General features: G+C 39.6%; 1 protein-coding gene across 1 annotated transcript in view; it reads left to right on the forward strand.

The window, feature by feature from the left end:
- sntg2 (syntrophin, gamma 2) overlaps positions 1–22,520 on the forward strand; it is a 74,937-nt gene that overhangs the window by 22,667 nt on the left and 29,750 nt on the right. Inside the window, exons 4-9 of the mRNA XM_069536038.1 lie at positions 10–67; positions 2,594–2,637; positions 5,466–5,507; positions 6,566–6,653; positions 7,880–7,968; positions 20,169–20,293. Of these exons, the coding sequence (XP_069392139.1) occupies positions 10–67; positions 2,594–2,637; positions 5,466–5,507; positions 6,566–6,653; positions 7,880–7,968; positions 20,169–20,293 (446 nt within the window). The remainder of the gene's footprint in view (positions 1–9; positions 68–2,593; positions 2,638–5,465; positions 5,508–6,565; positions 6,654–7,879; positions 7,969–20,168; positions 20,294–22,520) is intronic.

Consider the following 22,520-nt stretch of genomic DNA (forward strand, 5'->3'; position numbering starts at 1 on the left):
GCTTTTCAGGGAGGGGCAGAGCACAACGTTCCCGTGGTCATTTCAAAGATTTTCAAAGATCAAGTTGGTAAGAAAGCGTTTATCTCACTACTGTGATGTGGACTTGAAAAGGTTTCCAATGCAGAGTTGTGTGTTAATCATGTTGTTCTCACAACTGTCATTAAAAGAGACGGTGGATATTTTACAGGTGACACAATCAAAGAAAAATGGTTTAAAAGAAATTAGTTTTTGGTTGTAAAGGAAGAGGTATCTGAAGATAAAGACTTGTACGTAGCTCTTGTACATTTGTTAGAGTATATACAGTATATCATACACTCAGTAGAGTGCATGCCTGCACTAAGGCCCAAACTCATAAATATCAGTCACCTTAACATGTCAGATTTTCGAACTATTACATCTCAAATTATTCTTCTATCTTACAATGTTAAAGAAAGTGAAACAAATGACTGGAGCTGTACCAAAATGTCTTCCCTGACCCATACATTATCCTTCCACCAAGTTTATTGTAATTCATCCAGTAGTTTTGTGAGTAAATTTGCTTACAAAAAACATACATACAAACCAATGAACAACCAGATGACCAGTGAAAAGATGACCTAATTGGTGGAGGTAATGTCTGTGTGTTCAGTTTGTGGCTGAAGTCAGAATGTGTTCAGCCTCGCTCAGCAAGACTAGAATCCAGTTGACACAGAGTGGCAATTGACGATGCCACTGGGGTCTGCCACACAGCCAGAGACGAACAGGTTGCTTTTCAGCATCTTTTTATTTATAAAAACCGAGCGAACATTAATTCAAAATTCAACCTTAACTTGCCAGCAATTTCTGCTGGCATCTCAGCTTTGCAGCTTAGCAGCTTGCTGTCTCTCACTGTCCCTCAGTGTCTCTCTTCCATTGGCGTCTCAGTGTCTCTCTCGTGTGACTCCCTACGGGAGCTCTGCTGCTGCCTTATGTACCTGAGGATCAATCAGCTAACAGCCCTCAGCATCGCTGATTAATCCTCTGGTACAGAGGGAGGTGCTCTCTGAGTCACCTCCGTGCCCACACACAGTTACCCTAACTCTATCCAAAGTGTTACAATAAACCATGAAACCTAATACAGTCAAATTCATTTGTTTCAGCAATGCATGAATGTTGGTGTAAGAATGATAATTTGTGTAATTGGTTACTTAAATAAGCCAGAAAACAGTCCCCAGCTAGCAAGAGTCTTGGTGGCCAACAGTCACATATTGCAGGTATAGGCTATAGCTTACTTGAGAACTCATCAGGTCACTCTGTTTGTAGTGGCTCTTTGGCACTAGAACACTGAGTGTAATTTAAGTGATTTGCTTTAATAAAAACAAAACAAAACAAAAATTCCTAGACTCCAAGTTCTTTACATACATCAGTGTAAGGTTTACGAGACCACCAACATGTCAGCTTCACTCTGACAACAAGTCTTCTGGAAGTATTGCTGTGAAATCTTTTCAGTACATACTTTATAGTTTAAACATTACTGTTTTTGTATGGGTTATACAAACAAGAGACATTAGCTGTGGGCCATGAAGACTGCGAAGGCCTACCGAAAATAGCCCCTTGGTTCTTTTTATGTTGTAGCTTGATAGTGCCATTACCTCTTTAAAACGGAAGTGCAATGAATCCTAGGATAGGGTTGGCCGGAAAAGATTTGCCTATTGGAGCCTTCCTTCCTCAGGAAATTAATGAATTAAACCTTTTTTGGCCACATTTGAAGTAGTCCTTGAGATGGGACAGTCTATTCATACCGCTGTAACGCAATTGGTCTTCAAGTACAGCCTCTGAAAGATCCGGATCCTGAATGGAGGCGCACCTCTTTGTTAGCTGGCAAGTTTATGTCTTTGTTATATTGTATTTTATTTTCATGTCGCCCACACAGACAACAAAAGTCTTGATGCCAAGCTCACCTGAACATGTTCTGACTGCACCTGGGCTCTTTATGTACTCCAATTGTTGGTTGAAAAAAAAAAAAAAATGCTCTTTTCATCTGGGTAACTACTGCATAATGAGGCATCTTTCAAAGAAAAGAAAAATAAGGTTGTGTATTTCTACATTTATTATACATATGTATTGTGTATTTCTACTTAGTCAGTTGCTCACGATCAGCGAATCTCCTTCCAAAGAACTATGTAAAGAGAAACACCATGTAGACAGTAGGCAGATAAATCGTAAGATGTGATGACCTCTTAGTATCCTACAGAGATCCACTATCAAAGCCCCATGTGAATCATCTTCCAGATAATTTGCCCACATCCCTCTCAATGCCTTTTTGGATCAGAGAGAATCATGTCCTTATATCCCACTGGACTCTGAGAGGTCTTTTCTCCAAGCTTTTCCGAATCTTTTCTCAACAGAGCCTTCATTGTCTTGTCCCGTGTCGCTCGCAAATGAGTTTATGTCATTATTATTAATTTCAAATTTCATGCTTTCCTCTGGTCTTTCTCTGAGTTGCAGGATGTTGACTGAGATTAGTCAGACAGAGACACTGATTGCTATTCCCGCCACATTACCATGTATGAAATGAGCAATTATTTTCTAATGTTTTCATTAACCTCTGACACTTGACAATTGATGCCTGCAGCCGATCAGTCTGGGAAGCTATTCGTCGGGGATGCTGTGTTGCAGGTTGGTACATCAGTTCATGACTTATTTGCTGCGGGGTTGATTTGGGTCAAAGCAAAGAGTGGCGACTTGTTGCATCTTAATTTCAACCCTGTTTTATTTCATTGAAGGATATGAATTGAACTGTAATATATTATTTTATCTGCATGATAAATCAAATAAGTCTGTAAATGTCACAATGCTCTTTTGCAAAGTGGTCATATATACTGAATCATGACACAATATTTTAATTTAATGAAACAAACATCTCATTCGTCAAGAATTCATCACCAATAACTAGGAAGCTTTTGTTCATTGTATTTATAAAATGTGATGTTTCTATTATTTGCCAGATATCTATTTCATCTTTAAAAATATAATTTATGTCCGTGTGGCAGGATTGTTGACTCTGCTGTTTATCTAGAATATCAATATCATTGGACTGCCAAGTATATTATTAATATTAAGATTCACACTGGAAATTCTTATGAATTACATTATGATTTGATTTGCATTTGATATCACATTTGGCTCACCATTGTTTCATATTTCATATTTATTTGCCATGTTATTTGAATTGTCAAGCTGCAGAATATTGCATCTATTTGCTTACGTTAGGTTGCAGGAGGACAGGCAGCAAATCCAGGGGAGGATTCACACATTCTTTTGAATAAACTTTTGAAGCTTTTACTACTTAAAATGAGTAAAAAGTATTTTTGGACTAAAATTCAAGGTCCTGGTTCTCTTTGATAACATCATAACAATAACATTAATAGTAGCTTTATTCTATTAATTATAATCACTGAATGCCAAATAAATAACTTTAAATATTATAAAAGGTCATACAGTAAGGGATGGATTATGAGACATGGACAGATGTAATAGGACCTTCACGGCTTCTACACAGGACCAAAACTCGAAGAGTCTGGAGACACATACTCTGTGGTCATCTTGACTCTCCATGTGGCTGTTTTTGCATCTCTTTGGTTCTTTTTCGTCTGTTGTACCCTGTTCAGACGTGGTATTGACATCTGTCCTGACTGATCTGATCATAAGTGGTCTGCGCTAAGTACAGGTCTGAGGTGTGTCCTGAGATCCGATCACACGAACCATACTTGGTCTGGGACACGTGTCCACATTCCTTTTGAGGTGTAAATGCAAATGTATCCTGGGCCACATACTGTATTAAGGACCACCTACTCACCTGCGATGTCTTCTTACCCGCTACAATTCTCTGTGTCAATACATTCATTTATTTGTTGCCACAAGATCATCGCTATCATCACCGCATAGTGATTAACACTAAATTGGTAAATTTTCACAGCAGAGCTGCATGAGATTCATTCAGACCCTCCTGATTCCTCTCTCTCTCTCTCTACTGCTCGCTCACTCGCTCGATTGTGGCGACACACAAACACTGACATCAGACACATCTGTAAACTCATAATTTGGTATTTGCCAACCACAGGTGGCTAAGTACTCACGTTCTTTACTTAAGTAAAAGTACAGGTACTGATTCAACTCCTTTACTCAAGTAAAAGTAAGACAGTACAGGCTCTGAAATGTACTTAAGTACAAAAGTAAAAATGAATTGATGCCTCTTGATAACTCGGCAAAATGAGTTAAAGAAAAGATAGTTTTCCTTTTCTTTTCAACCTGCACAGAGCTGGTACAGAGAAAAAAAAAAATCACTGGACAGTCTAGTTTTGCTGCCAAATTTCAGACAGAATAATAAAGACTGAACTGAACTGAGGTCCTGCATGAGCACCTGGATCGTTTTTTACAGGGAATACATGGATGGGAAATGTGCTGGTCTTGATTAAGTCCCTGCCCTTTGTACACACCGTCAGTCGCTACTACCGATTGGATGGTTTAGTGAGGTCCTCGGATCGACCCCGCTGGAGTTGGTCACGGCCCTGGCGGAGCGACAAGATCAAAGTTGACCATCTAGAGGAAGTAAAAGTTGTAACAACGTTTCTGTAGGTGAACCCGCGGGAAGGACCATTACCTGTACAGCCGCTCGACCTCGGTCGACCACGGCAGCCCGACCAACCTCCAGACACTTAGGGTCCCGCACGGTTTTGAGAATGTAAGGGGTAGAAAGTACAGTTATTTGTGTTCAAATATAGCGAGTAAAAGTAAAATTCGTCAGGAAAATAAATACTCAAGTTAAGTACAGATACCTGAAAAATCTACTTGAGTACAGTAACAAAGTACTCTGTTGCAGACAGAAATGACATACAGGATTATTTGCATATAGAGCAGGGAAGGCAGATCTCATCACAGAAGTCGGGTGTCACTTCCCCTGTTCAGGATGCATTTTAAAGTTAGGTGTTCACAGATGACTTAACCCTGACCATTCCAATGCCAATACCAGGTCTGAACACAGTCTTAGAGGTCATAGAATGTCTTCATGTTTTGCGGGCATTTAGTATTGTCGTTGTCTCTTTGTGACCATAGCCTCTTTTCAATCATTTTCTCTTTATGGTAGTTTCTGTTTGTTCTTGATCATTTTGTTTATGCTCTTGTTTTGCATCTTTATGGCAGTGCTGCATTTCTTTGTGGCTGCTTTTGCTTTGTTTTTGATAGTTTTGCATTTCGCTTAGGTCATATGTATCTTTTAGTTGTTGTTTAATCGGCTTTTTTTAAAGGGTAATAAGGGTAACTCCAGGGACCCAATCCAGCCATGATACTATCGAGCCAACCTATTACTTATGCCCCTCTGACTCTGATAGGGAGCACCAGAGGGTCATATCGCAGAAGGTTCACTCTTGCAACAGAGCTTCTAAATTACACACTTTTTCCACAACAAAAGTACTTACATGCTTTTCCTGTCTCTCTGGTTTCTTTAGGTCAATGGCATAAATGTAGAGCACTGTACCCATGAGGAAGTTGTGAGTATTTGTGATAAGAGGCAATACCCTGCTCCATCCATTTATATTGTGGCTCTATTCTTCAGCTAGGTTCAAAACGTAATCCCTGCATTTATCGACTCTGAGATGCACCTCAACAATATGAGTTGTCATCTTGGCAGGAGGCTGTTTTTCTGTTGGTTTACAATGTACAAATTGAAAAGATTGAAAAAGGCGTTGATCACGATCAAAAGCTGCACAGAAATCGAGATTAATAATATTCAGCTGAATTCTTGACACATGGACTCCAGCTTTTCTTTATTTATTCATTTTGCAGCTCAGTATCTCTTGAATTTAGCTTCCTCGCCTTGTGAAATGTTTCCCTTTTGTTTCCTGTACCCACGCCACACACAGACACACGTCCGCAAACGCATGCACACACACTTTCTTCCCATGTCTGTCATCTCTGTCTCCTTGTGCAGACCCAAACAGCTGTTCACTGTATTCCCCTTCATAGTGTCAAAACACATAATGAGCAGTTTTTCTTCAGAACACAATCCAGAGCTTTTAATGGCAGGCTGTCCCACTCTCAGCTCTGACAGACGCTCAGGCTAAAGTAACAACAGCTAACACACATTGTCGGAGACGATGTGCAGATGTGCTGTGATTAGGGAGTGTAGAAATGACCTTAAGTTGTTTCATTCAATTTCCCATTTTATTTTTCTCTCTGTCTTCATGGATGCTTGGAAGACACATTTAATATCTCTTCCTTTAAACCCAGCTGTACTTGAACTGATTTGACTTCTTTGAGGATTCTGCATCTCTCGGACGATGATAACCAGAGCTTAATTACTTTGTGTTTTGTCGTCTGTCACTTTGCTGTCACCTCGCATGAGAGAGATGCCTGACTTCAGATTCCAACTTTGATGATATAAGTGAAGCCCCTTCAGCCAGGCTTCAACTCAAGATTACATATTCTTCACTCATCTCTTGTTACATTTTGTTGTGGCGACCAGCTTGACATCAGTGTGGCTTGTTTCATTTATGAGATTACATTTTAGCTCACTCCATCACTCACAGTCTCTCTCTCTTGCTGTCAGGTTCACCTCCTGCGTACTGCAGGAGATGAGGTCACCATCACCGTTCGCTATCTGCGAGAAGTGCCATCATTTCTAAAACTGCCTCTCGGTAAGATTTTAGTCGTTTTGATGCCATGTAAGCCCTCATTTTTTATATTTAAATTGTTAAAAATATACCTGATGAATAAACTTTGCTAGGAGATTCCCTTTTATGCTCCTAATGCTCTAAAGCTGTTGAGTATATGAGTGTTTATTTCATGGTAATAAATTGTCATGCTCAGTAGCCTGACATGAGCAGTAATGTCAGAGCTGCAGCCTCCTGCCCCTGCACTTACCTCAGCAGTTTAAAGAAAATCAAAACGGAGACTGATTCTTCATGTGGAGACGATAGAAGGTGAGAAATTATTGTATGCAGGAGAGGGAGGTGAGAAATTGAAGAGGATCGAAAGAAAAAAAAAGGATTTGTGGAAAGTTGGCAATTTTATGGTGTTAAAGTAAGTGGGATGACTTGTTACTGCAGTGGAAGAATACTTCGCTAAAATAGCTTCAGACTCATGTGCAATCTTGAGTTTATAATTTTAAAATGTGGCTATTCACCATAAAAAAATGACTTCATTAGTGGGTAGTGATTGTACCGTCTCATATATGATAACTGATACAGTTATCATATTTCTAGTGATTAGTTAAAACTGGGGACATTTTGTTTGTGAATGAATTTGGGTTATCTTGACATTAGCTTGGGTTGTTAAACACATTCTCCTCAAAGTGAGAGCTGAGAGAGATCTGGCCTTCATTACTTGTCGGTAAGTTAAAAGGAAAGCATCAGTGTGGAGCTGCTCGTGCTTTGCTGTAGGGTCTTTTGGCCAGTGAATCATGTTTCGTTGACTGAGAGAGAAAAGGTTCAAGTCGTATTCACTCTAAGACATTTTTTTTAAACTGTGCATAATGGCAGAAATGACAAGCAGGAGAGGCCAGGAGCAGTTTGCCACACTTACCAGAGTGTGACTGAATCAGAAAGCAGGTCCCCTTAACGCCAAGCCAGTATCATATCAAAGAGGAACATTTGTCTCTTTTGGATGCTGCACACCACACACACATACATCTACACTGCTCAGCTTGAAGGCAGAGCAGCAGAATAAAGTCAATAATAACCCTGAAGACTATCAGCTGAACCACGGTGTTTGAGGTGTAGGTGAAATTATTGACTTAATGTCTTTGTTTCTGTAAGAATAGGATAACAGACCCTACGTGAAGCTGGACTAAATATTTTAACAGTGATTCTTCCGAAGGCTGTCTGTTAAGAACATGAATCATTTCTTGCTCTTTCTTTCTCAGGTTCTCCTGGGCCGTCCACGGATCACAGCAGAGTATCTTCTCCCCTCTTTGACAGCGGTTTACATTTAAATGGAAACGGAAACAACACAGTAAGAAAGATTTGATATTTAAAGCTGATTGCATTGTGTTTGGTACCGTGATCTTTTTAGTTTTTACAAGGAACTGGCTTCCACATTGAATTTCAGCCGACTAAGCTAAAACAATCAGGAGTGATGTTCATTGGTATATGGTTACAACATGGGTGTCACCTGGCTTGACCGTGAGTGAGTGAGCAGTGCAGATCAATCCCGGCTGTGCTGTTGTTGTTGTGAACACTTCTGAGTAGAGAATCTCCTGCTACGTCGATTAAATGTGGAAAAAAAAAAAAACTCTGGACCTAATTGTGCGCATATTCGCTGACACTCTATCCTCATTCATGTTTTCTGTTACTAAGTAAGACAATCTGCTTCCTATTTACACTGGCCCATTGTAGCATAGCGTAGCTGGTCACATGATAAACAATTTTAGATTCAATCTCAAAATGTTTTTGTACCATTTTGTTGATGTTTCTTGGATGAAATATTTAAATTTAACTACCATCAGATATGGACGAGTTTAATGAAGTTAAACTTTTAAAATAAAAATACATGTTTGATCGATTATTATATCATTTTATTAATCCCTAAAATCTTCATTTTAAATGAACTTTAGTACAAGAAATATTTGAGAATATTTGAGCCTGCAGAAGAGGTGTTATATATCTTGGGTGTATTATATTTTGGATAAACCCATCCACCACCACTTCCCTCGGGATCTAGGCTCAGCCTCGGATGTTTTACTGTGCAGCTGACGCCCCTGGGTTACAGCAGTACTGAAATGCAGTATTTACAGAACAAGGATCTTTATCTGTCAGGCTTATTTGCTGCAGTCATTAATGCTTCATCAATAATCTTTTACTAAAAGATCTCAACATACTGCTCATGTTAATGTTGTATATGCTTTTGAATATGCAGCACTTAAAAATATTTTGATAATCACTTACCTGACACAAAAAGATAAAAGTTTAATGTCTGGCTTTCTAGCTAAGTGCAATGCTGGTTATCAATCCAATGTTAAAGAGAAATAAACGGGACATCAAATCCACAACCAGATGAACACAACAGGTTAGTGAGCTACTGTCACATTGCTTTCACATTAATTAACATGATTTGTTTTGCTGGTGCCTCTATTGCTGAGCAATTCAACAAAACAAAAGCACATTTAGTTCCGCAACACATTCGGTTTGACGCATCCAATGTGTCAATCCAGTGTAACTGAGACAACTGAACAATACAGTAACACTTGCGAATGTCCGTCTATTAATGTTAATAGATATTAATATAGTATAATAGTTATTAATATTAATGTCTTATAGTAAATGTGATTCTTCATCAAAGAATTGAAAGATAGAAGACAGTCATTTTGGGACATTTGTTCCAGTAACGGTCCATTATCTTTAGTCTGTTAGCTTGTTGGCTTGTTTGCTGTTTTAGCAGGAGTTTGAGGAGGATTCAAATCAGATCATCTTGTTTGGCTAAGCTTGGTGCAGCGGCTGAAAGTGGACGGAGTCTCGAGCTGCATCACCCCCTAACTCCACAGTTTCATATCTTACGTGTTGTGTTGCTACCTCACTAGCTCACCCCTTGCAATTCCTACGTCCTGGAAATACCTGGGGTTTTTTGGAGCATCGGAGAGTGTGTGCCCTGTAGCTTCAAAGTGAGGACAGTGTCTGCTGTGGGTAACAAGAAGGTCGATGGTTCAATCCAAGTCTTCACCATTCAGCATGCCAAAGTGTCCCTGGGCCAGACACTGAGCCCCAAAATTGCCCCTTCGCATAAAGAACGTGCTGATCATAGGTGCCTTGATCATACAAATTCACTGTATGAATGGGTAAATAGCAAAAACTGTGCTTTAAAGCGCTTTGAGTTGACATCAAGACTAGAAAATTGCTAGATAAATACAGACCATTTACACGATGGCTTTTAATTAGACCACATTGTTCCTTTTTCTCTTTCTGTGTTTGAATACAGAATACACAGAATCAGAGGTGTTGGGAGTGAAATAGCTTATAACATTTAATATTTAGTAATTACTTTACAGGGTTTTTTTCTTAACATTTTTCTAGTAGGTTGCCACTCACAGAGCATTTCAATACAGAAAACATGACCCTTTCTTCTTGTTCTTAGTTGAATATTGTTTATATTTTAATGCTGAAAAGTCTTGTATTCATTGTCACATACACACAGCCACCCTTTTTCTCACATTGATGTTGGCAGCAGTTTACAGTGAACCCCTCTGAATAAGTGAAATAATTCCACTTGGTAGTAGTAGAGTGTAGTAGGAACACAAATACTACCAATCAAATTCTGTCCAGACTCTGTGTTTTTCATTCCATTTAGCTCAGCAGGACTAATCGCTAGTCAGGCAGCAGCACTATCAGCAGCAGCCTGAGCCTCCGCCTCTCTATGTGGACTGTGGCTCATACAAATCTGCTTTGACTTTGACATGTTAATAAATGTGCAGTAATCCATAACGTCCTTTATGCATATATGCTGGGACTGTGTTTGTCCAAAATATGGCTCCGAACCCTGATAGCTCACTGCTACGGAGCAGTTCCCCCGGCTGAGGGAGGAGAATTAAACTTATCTCGGACAAACTCACCCTGTTGTTCCTCCACCCTTCACTGATAAATACAAATACAAAATACATTCGGTCAGAGGGCAATGGAAGTGAACTATGGTGTTAGTTACAGCGGTGCAGAGAATATTGGCAAGTATGAGCCCCTCTGTTGATGACCTCTATGACTGACATTGAAACAAGTCAAAGCAAAGTGATAATTACTTTGTTGTGGCACTCCTTTTGAGTATTGTGTAAGTTGAGTGGAACATGGTTCTTTTACTTGATTTTAACCATCTCACGCTCTTTTATATAATAATCATCCTCTGACATGCAGTAGATGGCACGGTTTGATCATATGATGATGACAAACTGGTCGTGTTTTCATCGTGCTCCCTGAAAACTAAAAATTTGTTCGCTGTTTGCATTGAATATTGAAGTTTTGGAGAATCTTGAAGCAAGATCTTGTTGGATCTCTGAACCATAACACAAATACCCGAATGAATGGTCAGAGTTATTCTTATGGATCTGTGTTATCCCACAAAAATAAATATGGCATAGTTAAGTCATCATCAGAACAAATTCAGTACTGGCTTCCAAAAAACAGTACATATCCTTCACAGGTTAAGCTCACAATAACCAAATGGATATCTGTGATGTCAAAATTAGAGCTGTGTCACTAATGCTGCAGAAATATCAAGCAAATTGGACTTGATTTTAAATGTTACATACTGTGCATAATAAGAAGCAATAATTTTATCCCCAGAGCCACAATTTCACCGTTTTTATTAGTGAGGATTCAGAAATTGCACATTAGTATGGCAATTTATAATGAAAAGAGAAGCCGTAAAGACTGCATCTTTGGCTCGCCATCTCACATGAATTATTCAAAGAATGCATGAAGGACAGCAGGTGGCCCCTTTAACCTTTCAAAGATAATCTAGATTTAAAGTGTTTCCATTTGAATCTGTAGCAGGAGCAGGAGACAACGCATCCTTATGTTCTGGGCCTTTGCATTGTCTGCATTTCATTTACTTCTCTGTATGTGAGCATGGTTTATCCAAGAAAAAGAAACCGACCTTGACACATGCCTACCTAGGCAGAAAAAAATTACTCAGTGTGACATAACAGGTCTGCTCGCTCTAGCACAGATTACATTTAATTCTGTCATTGAAAATGACATGGCTGACAAACACAATTAGCCAGACAGTTTCCTGACCTCAGAAATAACATTTCAAGGAGTGAAAAGCACATATGGCAAGAACTGGTCTCACTGTAGTTTTTAGTCAGCTCAAGTGGCACTATTATGTGAGTGGTTGCTTTTGTTCTGAGAGTAATTAGTTGTGTTAATGTTTTTTTCAAATGTAAAATGATTTATGCATTCATTTTAATGCTCACTTTAATGCAAAACAATAAAAAGGCATTGCCTACTATTACAGAAGTAAGCATAATATAAATTAAATCCTTATGACAGAAGAAATGGATTGTTCTAACAAACTCAATGAGACTTATCACTCTGCAGGTCCACGTCTGCAATCAGGCATTTTTTTTGTTTTCCTGTTTGCAATTTTGATTTGAGTTGTTGTTTCACTCCCACTGCTCTAATTGCCATTATTTACATCAGCGCTGATTAACATCACTGTATGCTAACTGCCCACTGCTAACTATTGCTAGCTCTGCAATATAGTATAACCATAGAACCAGATATAATTGTGATACCCAAACAGCTATGTGAACATTGGACATTTATCCTGTGCCCAGAATCCTCCCACACAAAAGTTAATGTTGCTCTGTCTGCTGAATGTGTAAATCAGCTGCCAAAGCGGCAAGGAGATATACAAGCATTAATGCTAATGCAGTGTTTTTAGCTGTTTTTGCTGACCCCATGTGGCAAGTGCTGCTCAAAGTTAATTTCTAAATTCACCATTGTTCATTAATGGTCAACATCCCACGTGCAGAGAAATGCTAGACAGTAAAAAACAGCAGTTTTTCCACTGACTCCAGACCCAATAACCCCAAATGCAGTGTAGCCACAAGGGACCCGGTGGGCTGAGGTGCAATATGCTCCCATTTTCTTGACAGGAAAGACATTGCTTATTTTTGATTTACTTGAGGTTTATATCACTCTCAGTAGCTGTGCGTTGAATGACTGTTTGCTGCATGGCCAGCTGAGTTCATGTCAAAACTTGCTCTGGAAAAAGAAGACAAAAGGGATGACAAATTCAGCGAACAAAAATATTCCTGCAATGCTTCATGAAAGTATTGAATACCAGTATTAATTGTATGATTTTGAAAGTTTTATAGCTTGTTACCCATTAATACATGGTTATTTGCTCATTCTTACACATCTCACCTGTTAAACACATTTTATTCGATATACACCCAGAACCTGAATCTGTAATCTATCTCGTAATTACACTGTAAGCATTTTAACAGTTTAACTTGTTAGATGAACTTGAACTTGGCCTGCACTACAACTTTTCCTCAGAGTGGATAAAGAAGAGGTAGACAAGGAGAAACATTGGGCTTCTTTTGGCTGAGGGTGGGTACCGAAATCCGATCAGCCGATCAGGCAACTATTTCTCTCCAGTCAGTACCTACTGTACCGAATCACAATGCAGATTTCAGTGCCTCATTTGGGTGACTGAGCTATAGTTGCCTGCTTACAGACAACATAAACATCAGCGCATGTGCCAGTGACTTTAAATCTGGTGGCAACACACTCTCTACATGTCTCTGGCTGCATGTGATGTTAGCCTGCGGTTAGATAGTAGTTACCTCAAAGACAGCAGAAAGTCTGCACATCTTCCGCTGCTGACTAAAGACACAACTCTTCCAACTACACCTTGGATAAAAAAAAAAAATAATACAAAAACAAAAATTGCACCCACATAGCGATTTGTAGTTTGGCTTTTTGAACCAAATTGTTCTTACTCTTTGTTTTGGGTTTGTACACTCATGGTCGAATGCACTTATTGTGTAATGTTATGTAAAGAAATCTAGTCTGTGTTGGCCTTGAACAAGTGAACTGATGTCAGGCTGAATGTCTGAGATGGATATGCGAAGGACAGCTAACAGGTGATTGTCAGTGAGAGAGGCTCTGTATCGGGATTTGTTAAACTTCCTCACAGAGAATGTTTGTTCACATACTGTATGATAGATCTTCTCTTTGAGAGAAGAATGAAACTCCAGCAGTGATACTGACTTTAAGTGCTCTGCCAGTAATCAGACTGCAGGTCAATGAATTCAAGCTCAACATCACTGGGTGCATTATCCACACTGCACGTGAGGGAAGAAGAAATCATGTGCATTTGTCTCTCAGCTGTTTTGCAGTCTTGAAATCTTGAAAACTCACAATGCAGTGCACCTAACATGGATGAGTACCTGCTGATCAGCTGATGGTGTGGATCTTTCAGTGTTGGCATGTGTTTGAGAATGTTACCCTCCAACTGGCTTGAAAGAAACTGCATCTTTCTCATGAAAGCCTTGCAGTTTGGTATTTAGCTCATTCATTAGTGCAGTGACATCAACAGCAAATGCAAGATCTGCCATCCAGTGTGCATCTGAAAGCTCTTGGATGTCTCTGCTCTCAGGTACCATAACTGTTTTAAGCACTTTTGGCAGGCTGAGCCATCTGACAGCTGTGTAGTAACCTATGTCACCATGTTCAGTCTCATGCTCCTCAAAAAGTTCAACAAACTATATGTGATTCAATTTCACTTACTCCGCTTCAGAAGTCTGACATTTGTCCCTGTCAGATTTGGACAACCACAGGTTGTAACACCTGCCAGTTTGTCCCATTTGTGTCCCAATGCTGCCACCTCCTCCTTAATCTCTTTTGTTATCCCATGTACAATGAGCAACTGGGCTGAACATACTGGACATACTGGACATTATAGCTCTCATCCAGAGCCAAGGATAATAAATCAAAATCGTCTACTTAGTTTTGTAGTTGAAGCTCCAGATTTCTCGCACTGTCCTTGATACTTAAGGTTCGTCTGGAGAGGGGCAGATTTTTAAATGCTTCCTTTTTCTCAGGGCATATTAGTGCAGCAACCAAACTCTTTTTCATACACTCCCAGTCTGAGAAAGAAACACACTATTTTGTGTGATTTTGTGGGATATCACAAAGCTGGTCTTGACAGCTCCATCCCTGGATGTGGAAAGCTTGGCAAAAAGGCCTTGTTGCTTTTGCAGTTTTGCTATCAAAGCTTCAGACGTACGGGCAGCTTCGTACGGGCAGCCTCTTCAGCAGTCAAGTTTTTGTATTTCTCTCCATGTGTTATCTCCTAATTATGATTCAAATTGTAATCTTTAAACACAGTGATCTGTTCTCCAAAAACTAAGCACACGGCTTTCCCTTTGACTTCAGTTATTAAGTAATTAGAAGTCCAGAAGTCCTTGTTGTAAAACTCAGTAACTCTGTATCAATGTTTATTTTTTAAACGTGAGCTGACATGTTTGAGGACCAACAGCTAACTTGCACCTCTCCTGAACTCTGTTTGCTGACACATCATACGCTTGCATGCTTTCAGAATGTACATAAGGTAAAAAAAAAAAAAAGTCACCTTCCCATTAAAACAAATGTAGTTGTATTCTGTGCACGATGTACACTTATTTACATTTGATTCCTAATTTCACATTGACCTCATGCGGTTCGGTCAGGGATAGCCAAAGGGCCGGATGTAGCCCGGAGGCCGTATAATGCCCAGGTCGGCTGTAGATGATTAGAATTCGAAAAAGCTTGTGTTTGGTTTCCTCTCATTAAAATCATTTTACAGAATCTTTTCTTTTCAATGCACCCTGGACCATCTACCACATTGATTTATTTAGACACTTGCAAATAATTATGCTCATATCTGAAATGTCGGTATCCACGATGACTGATGTGAAGAACAACACTGTTACTTTGGTTCCTGTTTCCCAGCTCCTCTGTAGAGGCAGGTGCTTTGTCAGTGTAATCCACTCTGACGGCCTGATAGTTTTCTATTCCCTTCCACCTCGCCCACTCTCCGCAGAGCTCCACTTGAGAGTTAACTAAAACATTTTGTTCTGGATTGATATAAATGGACCAAACGATTATAAGTTTGTAAGAAATGTCGTAATTACTGGTGCAGTGCTTGTTATGAAAGTTTTCTGGAAGCTGGTGAGGAGAACTCATGTAGCAGCTGATGTCTTATGGAGAAGAGTTTAATGTCGACTCGATGCATCGAGGAGACCAGAAGATGGAACAATATACAAACGCTAGCAGAGTAACATGAGCAATTGTCACCCACAAGTCTGAAGATGTCTCTCACTTATTCTAACAGCACATCCATGAATGGCTAGAATTGCTGCCAGTCTCTATGTTACATGAAGCTGTTCACATCCTATTGGATTGTTAAGTCTAAATATGCATTCATAAATCACATTGTGTCAGTACGTCTTGCCACTAATGTAATCTGCTAAAGAGTTGAAGATGGAGCATCTGAGTTAGATATGAAAGTGAAGACACTACAATGCACTGTTAGTTGGTCCTTTATCTATAACCTGACCTTGGGTACTGTGAAGAGAGAGAAGGGAGTATCTGTGGTATTAGACAGACACTATTCTCCTGTACAGATATAATGTAATATACAGTAAACATAATATATAGTGGCATATGCAGTAATGTGTGAGGATGGTCAACAATTCCTCAACAGTGCAGACAGAGGTCTGCATGCTATAGTTAATCAATGATTTGCAACTCACTTTGCAAAGGTACACAGTTTTTCCTCTGCTGTTCACTCTTGATTACCCTCCACCCAAAGGCCATTTTAATACCCTGGCAATATGTTCAGCCGCTTTGCACTAGCCTACACCCATCGCCCTCTACCTACCCTAACTGTACTGTGTGTAGATTTATTACAAGGGCCAACTAGATGTTTTGGCAAAATCTTCGCTTACTTGATGGATCAGTTTCTGTGAAGGCTCCATTCAAACTTCTGAATTTTAAAGAGTTTTAGAGGGTTAGTCTTGGCATGTTGTCATCAACATAATGTCATTGTCTGACTCGATTGTCGAGGTTGCCTTTCACACATGCACAATGCAGCAGGAGATGCGTTGACAACACATAAATCTGTGCAGGGGTTAGTGGTGGTGCAACAGGCAGAGGCAGCCTGCAGATAATCCTGCAGAGGATCTCACGCTGTGTTCTCACATTGGCTCCTCCAGACTTTCTGCAGAATCTTTACTTGGGAAATAACCCGAGAAAGTCCACAGAAAGTCTAGATCAAAGAATGTCCGGAGGATCTTAGTGCATGAATTTAACTGGTGGAACTTGCATGGTTCACCTTGTATCCATGTAACAGAAGGTTGCTTGATGTATTTTACAAAGTCTAATGTTCACCTTCTGTTCCACAAGGATCTTTACTTCTTCTGTCTGTACATTTTGAAGATGCTTTGTCACAAATTATCACCTCTACACCGACAACCCACAAATCTGTCTTCTTGTAACAGCTGACCTGTCCCTGTTTGTAAAAGTAAAAGTTATGGGATTATAAAAGAGCCATTTCTTCCATTCAGGTAGATAGAATTCTGCTATGGCATTACTGCCAGCCGCACCTCTCCCACTGCCCCTTGGTTCACTTACTTCAGGGTCTTCAGCTTCGCCCCTCTAAACTCAGAATGTCTCCAGTGGCAGGGACTGAAGCTTCCTATCAACATTGACTATTTTGATGCAGTCCTGGGAGGCAAGAATGTTGGGGCTTTTAATATCTTGCCTGCGTTGACCCTGCCTTTTTTTGACAAACTGAATGTGGTGGTCTGCTGACAGGTTCAGGGCCTCTGCTCTTTTCCTGTCTGCATCTCTCCAACACCTCGGCCAATTTGGTCAGGACCAGGATACTTGATATTTGTTTTACTTTTGAGCCTCATGTAAAGTATGTCACCAGAGTTGCTTTGCCGTTGCCGTTACGTGATGTACCAAAGACACGACCCTTTTAATCCACTTCACCTACTGAAATCCTTGTTCGAGCTTTGGTAAAATTCAGAATCAACTACTGCACTCTGCTTTTGTCTGACTCACCTTTGACAGCAACAGTTGGTCTAAAATGTCTTGAGAAGCTCTGAGAAGTTTGATCACATTACACCTGTCCTCAAGTGTACAAGACATGAAATGGACCGGCCTTATCCTACAGTATATGTCCAGTCTTATTACTCTGTGTACTCCCTCACATGATTTATGTTCTCTTGATGCTGGTTATTTAATTCCTCCTAGATTGAAGGAAACACATTACAGCAGCATAGGAGTCTTTTCTCATCAAGCTGTCCCTCTGTGTAATACAATCTCTGTGCAAATTTGAGAAGCACGCTCTATGGAGATTTTCAAATATAAGTTGTTTTCTTTCCTCTGTGCAATTTCCTTTCCAGTTTCAAATTGTTTAACCAACTCTTACTTTGATAATTATTCACATCAATTTTGTCACTTTTTTATGTTTGGCACTCTCTCTCTCTCTTTGTGTGTTTGTGTGTGTGTGGCTAGTGTTTGAAGCTGGTTTCTGGCACCACTTAAGTCCACCACTTCAAACCTCTGATTTCCACATCAACACATTATACAGTTTTTAACAGGTTATTAGATGCTTTGGTTTTGTTTTCAGCTTTGTGCTGCAGTCGACTGTCCAGACCCAGACTGCAGGCTGCTTAAACTATTCTCTCAAATCGTCAAAGAAAGAACTTTAGTAGAATTTCATCTTTGCAGAAAAAACGTTTGGTGGAGGGAAATTAAACTAAGTGACAATGAATTAAACATTTGCAACTATTAAAGCAGTATTGACATTTTAGTCTTCTCGAAAACAGATTTTTCTTTGTAAAGGATGGTCTCACTATTATAAAGGAGTCTGCCATGCATGTATTTCATTTTGTTTTCAGTAATGTGAAGCCCTCGGGTCATTGTCAAAAAGAAAACTGATGGTGAATTGCTCAATAACATGAAGTCTCACCTGCTGCCATGTGCGTTGCTGCCATCAGAATGTACAGCTTTCAGAAACAAAACCTGTTCCCATGCAACATTAACACTATTATTGTTTTTGACTTTTATTGTTATGAGCATCTTTAAGCGGCAATCTCAGACTTATCTGATGTTCATTAGCGATTTAGCTCCTATAAAAAAACCTAACTGCACCTGTGTATTTGCCTCAGTCAGTCTCTTTCTGCTGCACTGTTTTCAAAACTCCGTTAGAACGAGCTCACAGAGACCCGCTGCCGCCAAGCATGAATATGATCCATCACTTAAAACAGCAAGTGTATTTTTCCCCAAATATAACTCAACAGCACTTGAAGCTGAGATCGTATCAGAACCAGTTTCATTCTGTCATTAATGAAAGTCAAGAGGCACCTACTGAGGGTCGGTTTTTATCCACTTTAGCTTCATTTTCTGGACCCACTTGTGTGTGTGTGAAGTGTGGAGGTGCAGCCTCGTCAGTTGGATGTATCGGTATGCTGTGAAGTCTTTCTCACTGTACTGCTATCTATTATTGGTAACATCTATTAACTTTTTATGTTTAAACATCTATTCATGTTTTCCTTTGAGTGTTACCCTCCGTCTTGTAAAGATGGGACTGGTTATTTGTATTCAGTGAAGTAGCTGTAGTTAGAGAAGGAAGAGCTGCTTCACTGGTGACAGCTAAGAAGGAGTCAAATAAACGAGCAAAAACAAATTGTAGCTTCTTCTTTGAAGCCAAAGAACAGCTGTATGCTTCAGCTTGCTGTGTCGCTTGACTGCTGATTGCCCCCCCAATTAAATCATGACTTTAACCGATCAATTTTCATTACCTATCTTGTGAAGTCAGAGCTGACTGGCATCCAAGCACTAAAGAACATAAGTAAGTTTCAGATTCCAAAAACTAGATGAGCTGGTATTGAGTATTTAAAGGTTTTATAACTGGAGTGTGTGTGTGTGTCAGTGGATAATTGAAGAGTGGGGTGTTGTTGTCTTGGTTATAGCTCAGTTATAAAATCCTTCTGCACAGTGGAGCATCTCTCCTGCTGTGCTTCTGGCAGTGTTTTCAGCTGGTGGTAACTGGGCAGAAAACTGTAGTTTCTGCATTAGCTGTGTATGTTCCATTGACAGACATGCAGCTCTCAGCAGGAAGTTAGAATTCAGCAAACACAGAATGGCGGATCTGAGAGAATCAGAGCGCCTTACAGCAATGAGTCGCACTCCCCGATTATGCAGCAGTAAATGTTTGTGACAAATGACTGGACTTGGAAAACACCAACACTCGGCCCTGTGATCAATAGGGTCACAAACATATGAGTTCTGCTGTTTGTAATGTTCTAATGTCAGGTCAGACAGATAGTGAGTCAGTGAGCATATATATTACCATCTCCAATCACTCACCCGAAGGACATATTTTCTCCACTTCACACATCGATGATGTATGATGCCACCCAATCCCATCTGATATTAATCAGAAATGTAAATTTTTACAACCCTACCCGCCCAACCTGCCGATCAGCTGAGAGTCAGCGGGTATAACTGCAATCTCAGCATCACTATTACTGTACAGCTGATTAACCCAAACTAAGTTTCAGAAAGTATTGTGCATGTAAACGGCCCCACTGTTGCATCAAGGCCACATCTTAAATGGTCTTAAGTCGCAGGAAGCTCATTGCATTGTTCATGTATTCCACACAGGCTCCGTCACCTCCTTCGCCCTCTGCCAATGAACCAAAGTATGAGAAGCGCTGGTTGGATGCCGTCTCCCTGCCCTTGTTGATGGCCAGAGTCTCCAGGTACAAAGCTGGCACAGATAAATTAAGGTAAGGCTAATCCAGCATTATATAATTCACCTCTGAGGTGCACAGTTCACTGAGCACAGTTGTTGGCTTAGCAGGCACTTTTAATTTAGGCAGGAGGATGTTAATGCCAATATCTATGCACAGGCATAAACGGCTTAAAAGGTCACCACAGCTGTGAGGCGCTGGCTCAGGAGGTGTGACTGTGAGAACACTGGTCAGGGTTTAAATGCATTCGATTGCCATGCATGTTCTTTTTGTACTGATTTGTACAGTGATTTACGATACAATCCCCATTTTCTGTTTCCAAACTGTGGGATAGACTAAATTGGTGTTATTGTTTAAAATCTGGCAGTCATCACCGACATGTAGCATATGCTAACACACAAGACTCAATCACATTCACTCATTACACCATACAGGGGCCTGGCCAGGATTTTATTTCATAGTATGCACAAGAACTGTTTGAGTGTAATGTTGGTCTTGTTACAACACAACTCACAGTTTAACCTTTATTATTTTAAAGTTTATTAAATGTTGGCCAGAGACACATGCAGTGAAATGCAGAGAAGAAAACAGCTGACCCCCTCCTCAGTTGGCCTCATCAAAAAGGTCGTAGGCTCAAGACACTAATGTAGCACTGAGACATAGTAGGAGACTGAATGTCAGTGAAGCATTCGCTAACACGCTCTCCACAATATCTCAGGGGTAAAGCAAATTCACTCACGTATAAACCCACAACAAACTGGAATCAGAGTTACAAAGTGGAACCAAGGAAAAATCCTTCAATTCTGCTCCAACTGCCTCTGTGAGCAAAGAGACCTACAGAGGACACAGTGGACGCAGACAGAAAAATACATTCTCAAGCACATTGTCTGAAAAAAAGAATCCAAAATATAAGCTGATATTATTTTTCACGATACGATTTTAAAGAAAATGAGCAAAATTGTAAAAAGCATTCATGGTGCATCTGGGATTGTGCCTGCCAGCGTCTGTGCCACTTCATTTATTTCTCTCAGACACTGTGGATTGATGCTACAAATCTTTTTGTAGTTTTTGTTCATTTCATGGCTGATCACAGCTCAGTTAAATGTGTGATAAACTAATGACAAACTCCAATCACAGAGTTGTGATCAGGTCTGACAAGAGGAAATTCTTCATATCTTTAAGCAATCAGATATATTTTTATTATATTATATTAACAGGTTTGGGGGAATATTCACACCTGAAAGTCTGGTCCCAACCAAGGTTCATGTCTTTGCTACATTGCTTATTCTTGATCTCATTAGTTTTGGTTTCACATTGTAATTTAGGGAGCAAACCAAATACCTTTTTATGGTATGTCCTGTTGTCGTTATCTAAGTGGGCTGTGTCTACATATACTTGAAATATGGTTATAGTGTGTAGAAGAAAAAGTAGTCTTTCTGTTTGAAAGGAACTTTGAAGATGTCATCACTACCAGCAAAACTATCCAAATGTGGACCAAGACCATCCCTTTTTGTTCAATTAACATGGAGCGTAATGAAACTAACTAATTTTATTATTTCTAATTGCATTTTCTTCAAACTTAATTGAAGTTTATTATACCTGCACACCTTATGTCCAATTTCCAACTGCTCGCAGCTCCCAAAGATAAGAAGATACTGTAAAAATACTCCACTCCTTTCGAGAACGAATCCATAGAGGTCAGTTACAGCAAAGCAGCTCCAGTTCAACACTTGGTGTGTTTGTTGATTCTCAAATACTCAGCCTCAAGCTTTTTTTTCCCAAGGTTGCTGAAATTTAACCTGTAGTTACACCTGAATATCAATCACCAAGACATCTACGAGGATACAGAAGAGATACCTCCAATCATAGGCTCTATCATACGTATTGGTGGGAATTATTATAATAATTGTAATAATAACATTTATTACTATTTCTGCTCAGAAGACAAAGTACTTATTATACTTATACATTTATTTTTACTACACTAAATTTCAGAGGGAAATATTTTACCTGACTACATTTAGTTTGCGGTTGCTTTACAGATAAGATTTGACATCCATCACAGGGTTTTCAGTTTTTAAAATATGATGCGTTGTTGACCTGCTTTATACATCAATATGAATAATACAGAGGTACAATAACACTGACTGCGTCAATTCTACATGATTGTGCTTTAACATTAAGTTCCTTTTGTTGCTAATAATTCTGTTGGCTATAGTAATTTCTTGAATACTGGACTTCAACAAGTAAATGATTTGAATAT

The sequence above is a fragment of the Paralichthys olivaceus genome, chromosome 12 (assembly GCF_024713975.1).
Source record: "Paralichthys olivaceus isolate ysfri-2021 chromosome 12, ASM2471397v2, whole genome shotgun sequence".
NCBI classification, from domain to species: Eukaryota; Metazoa; Chordata; class Actinopteri; order Pleuronectiformes; family Paralichthyidae; genus Paralichthys; species Paralichthys olivaceus.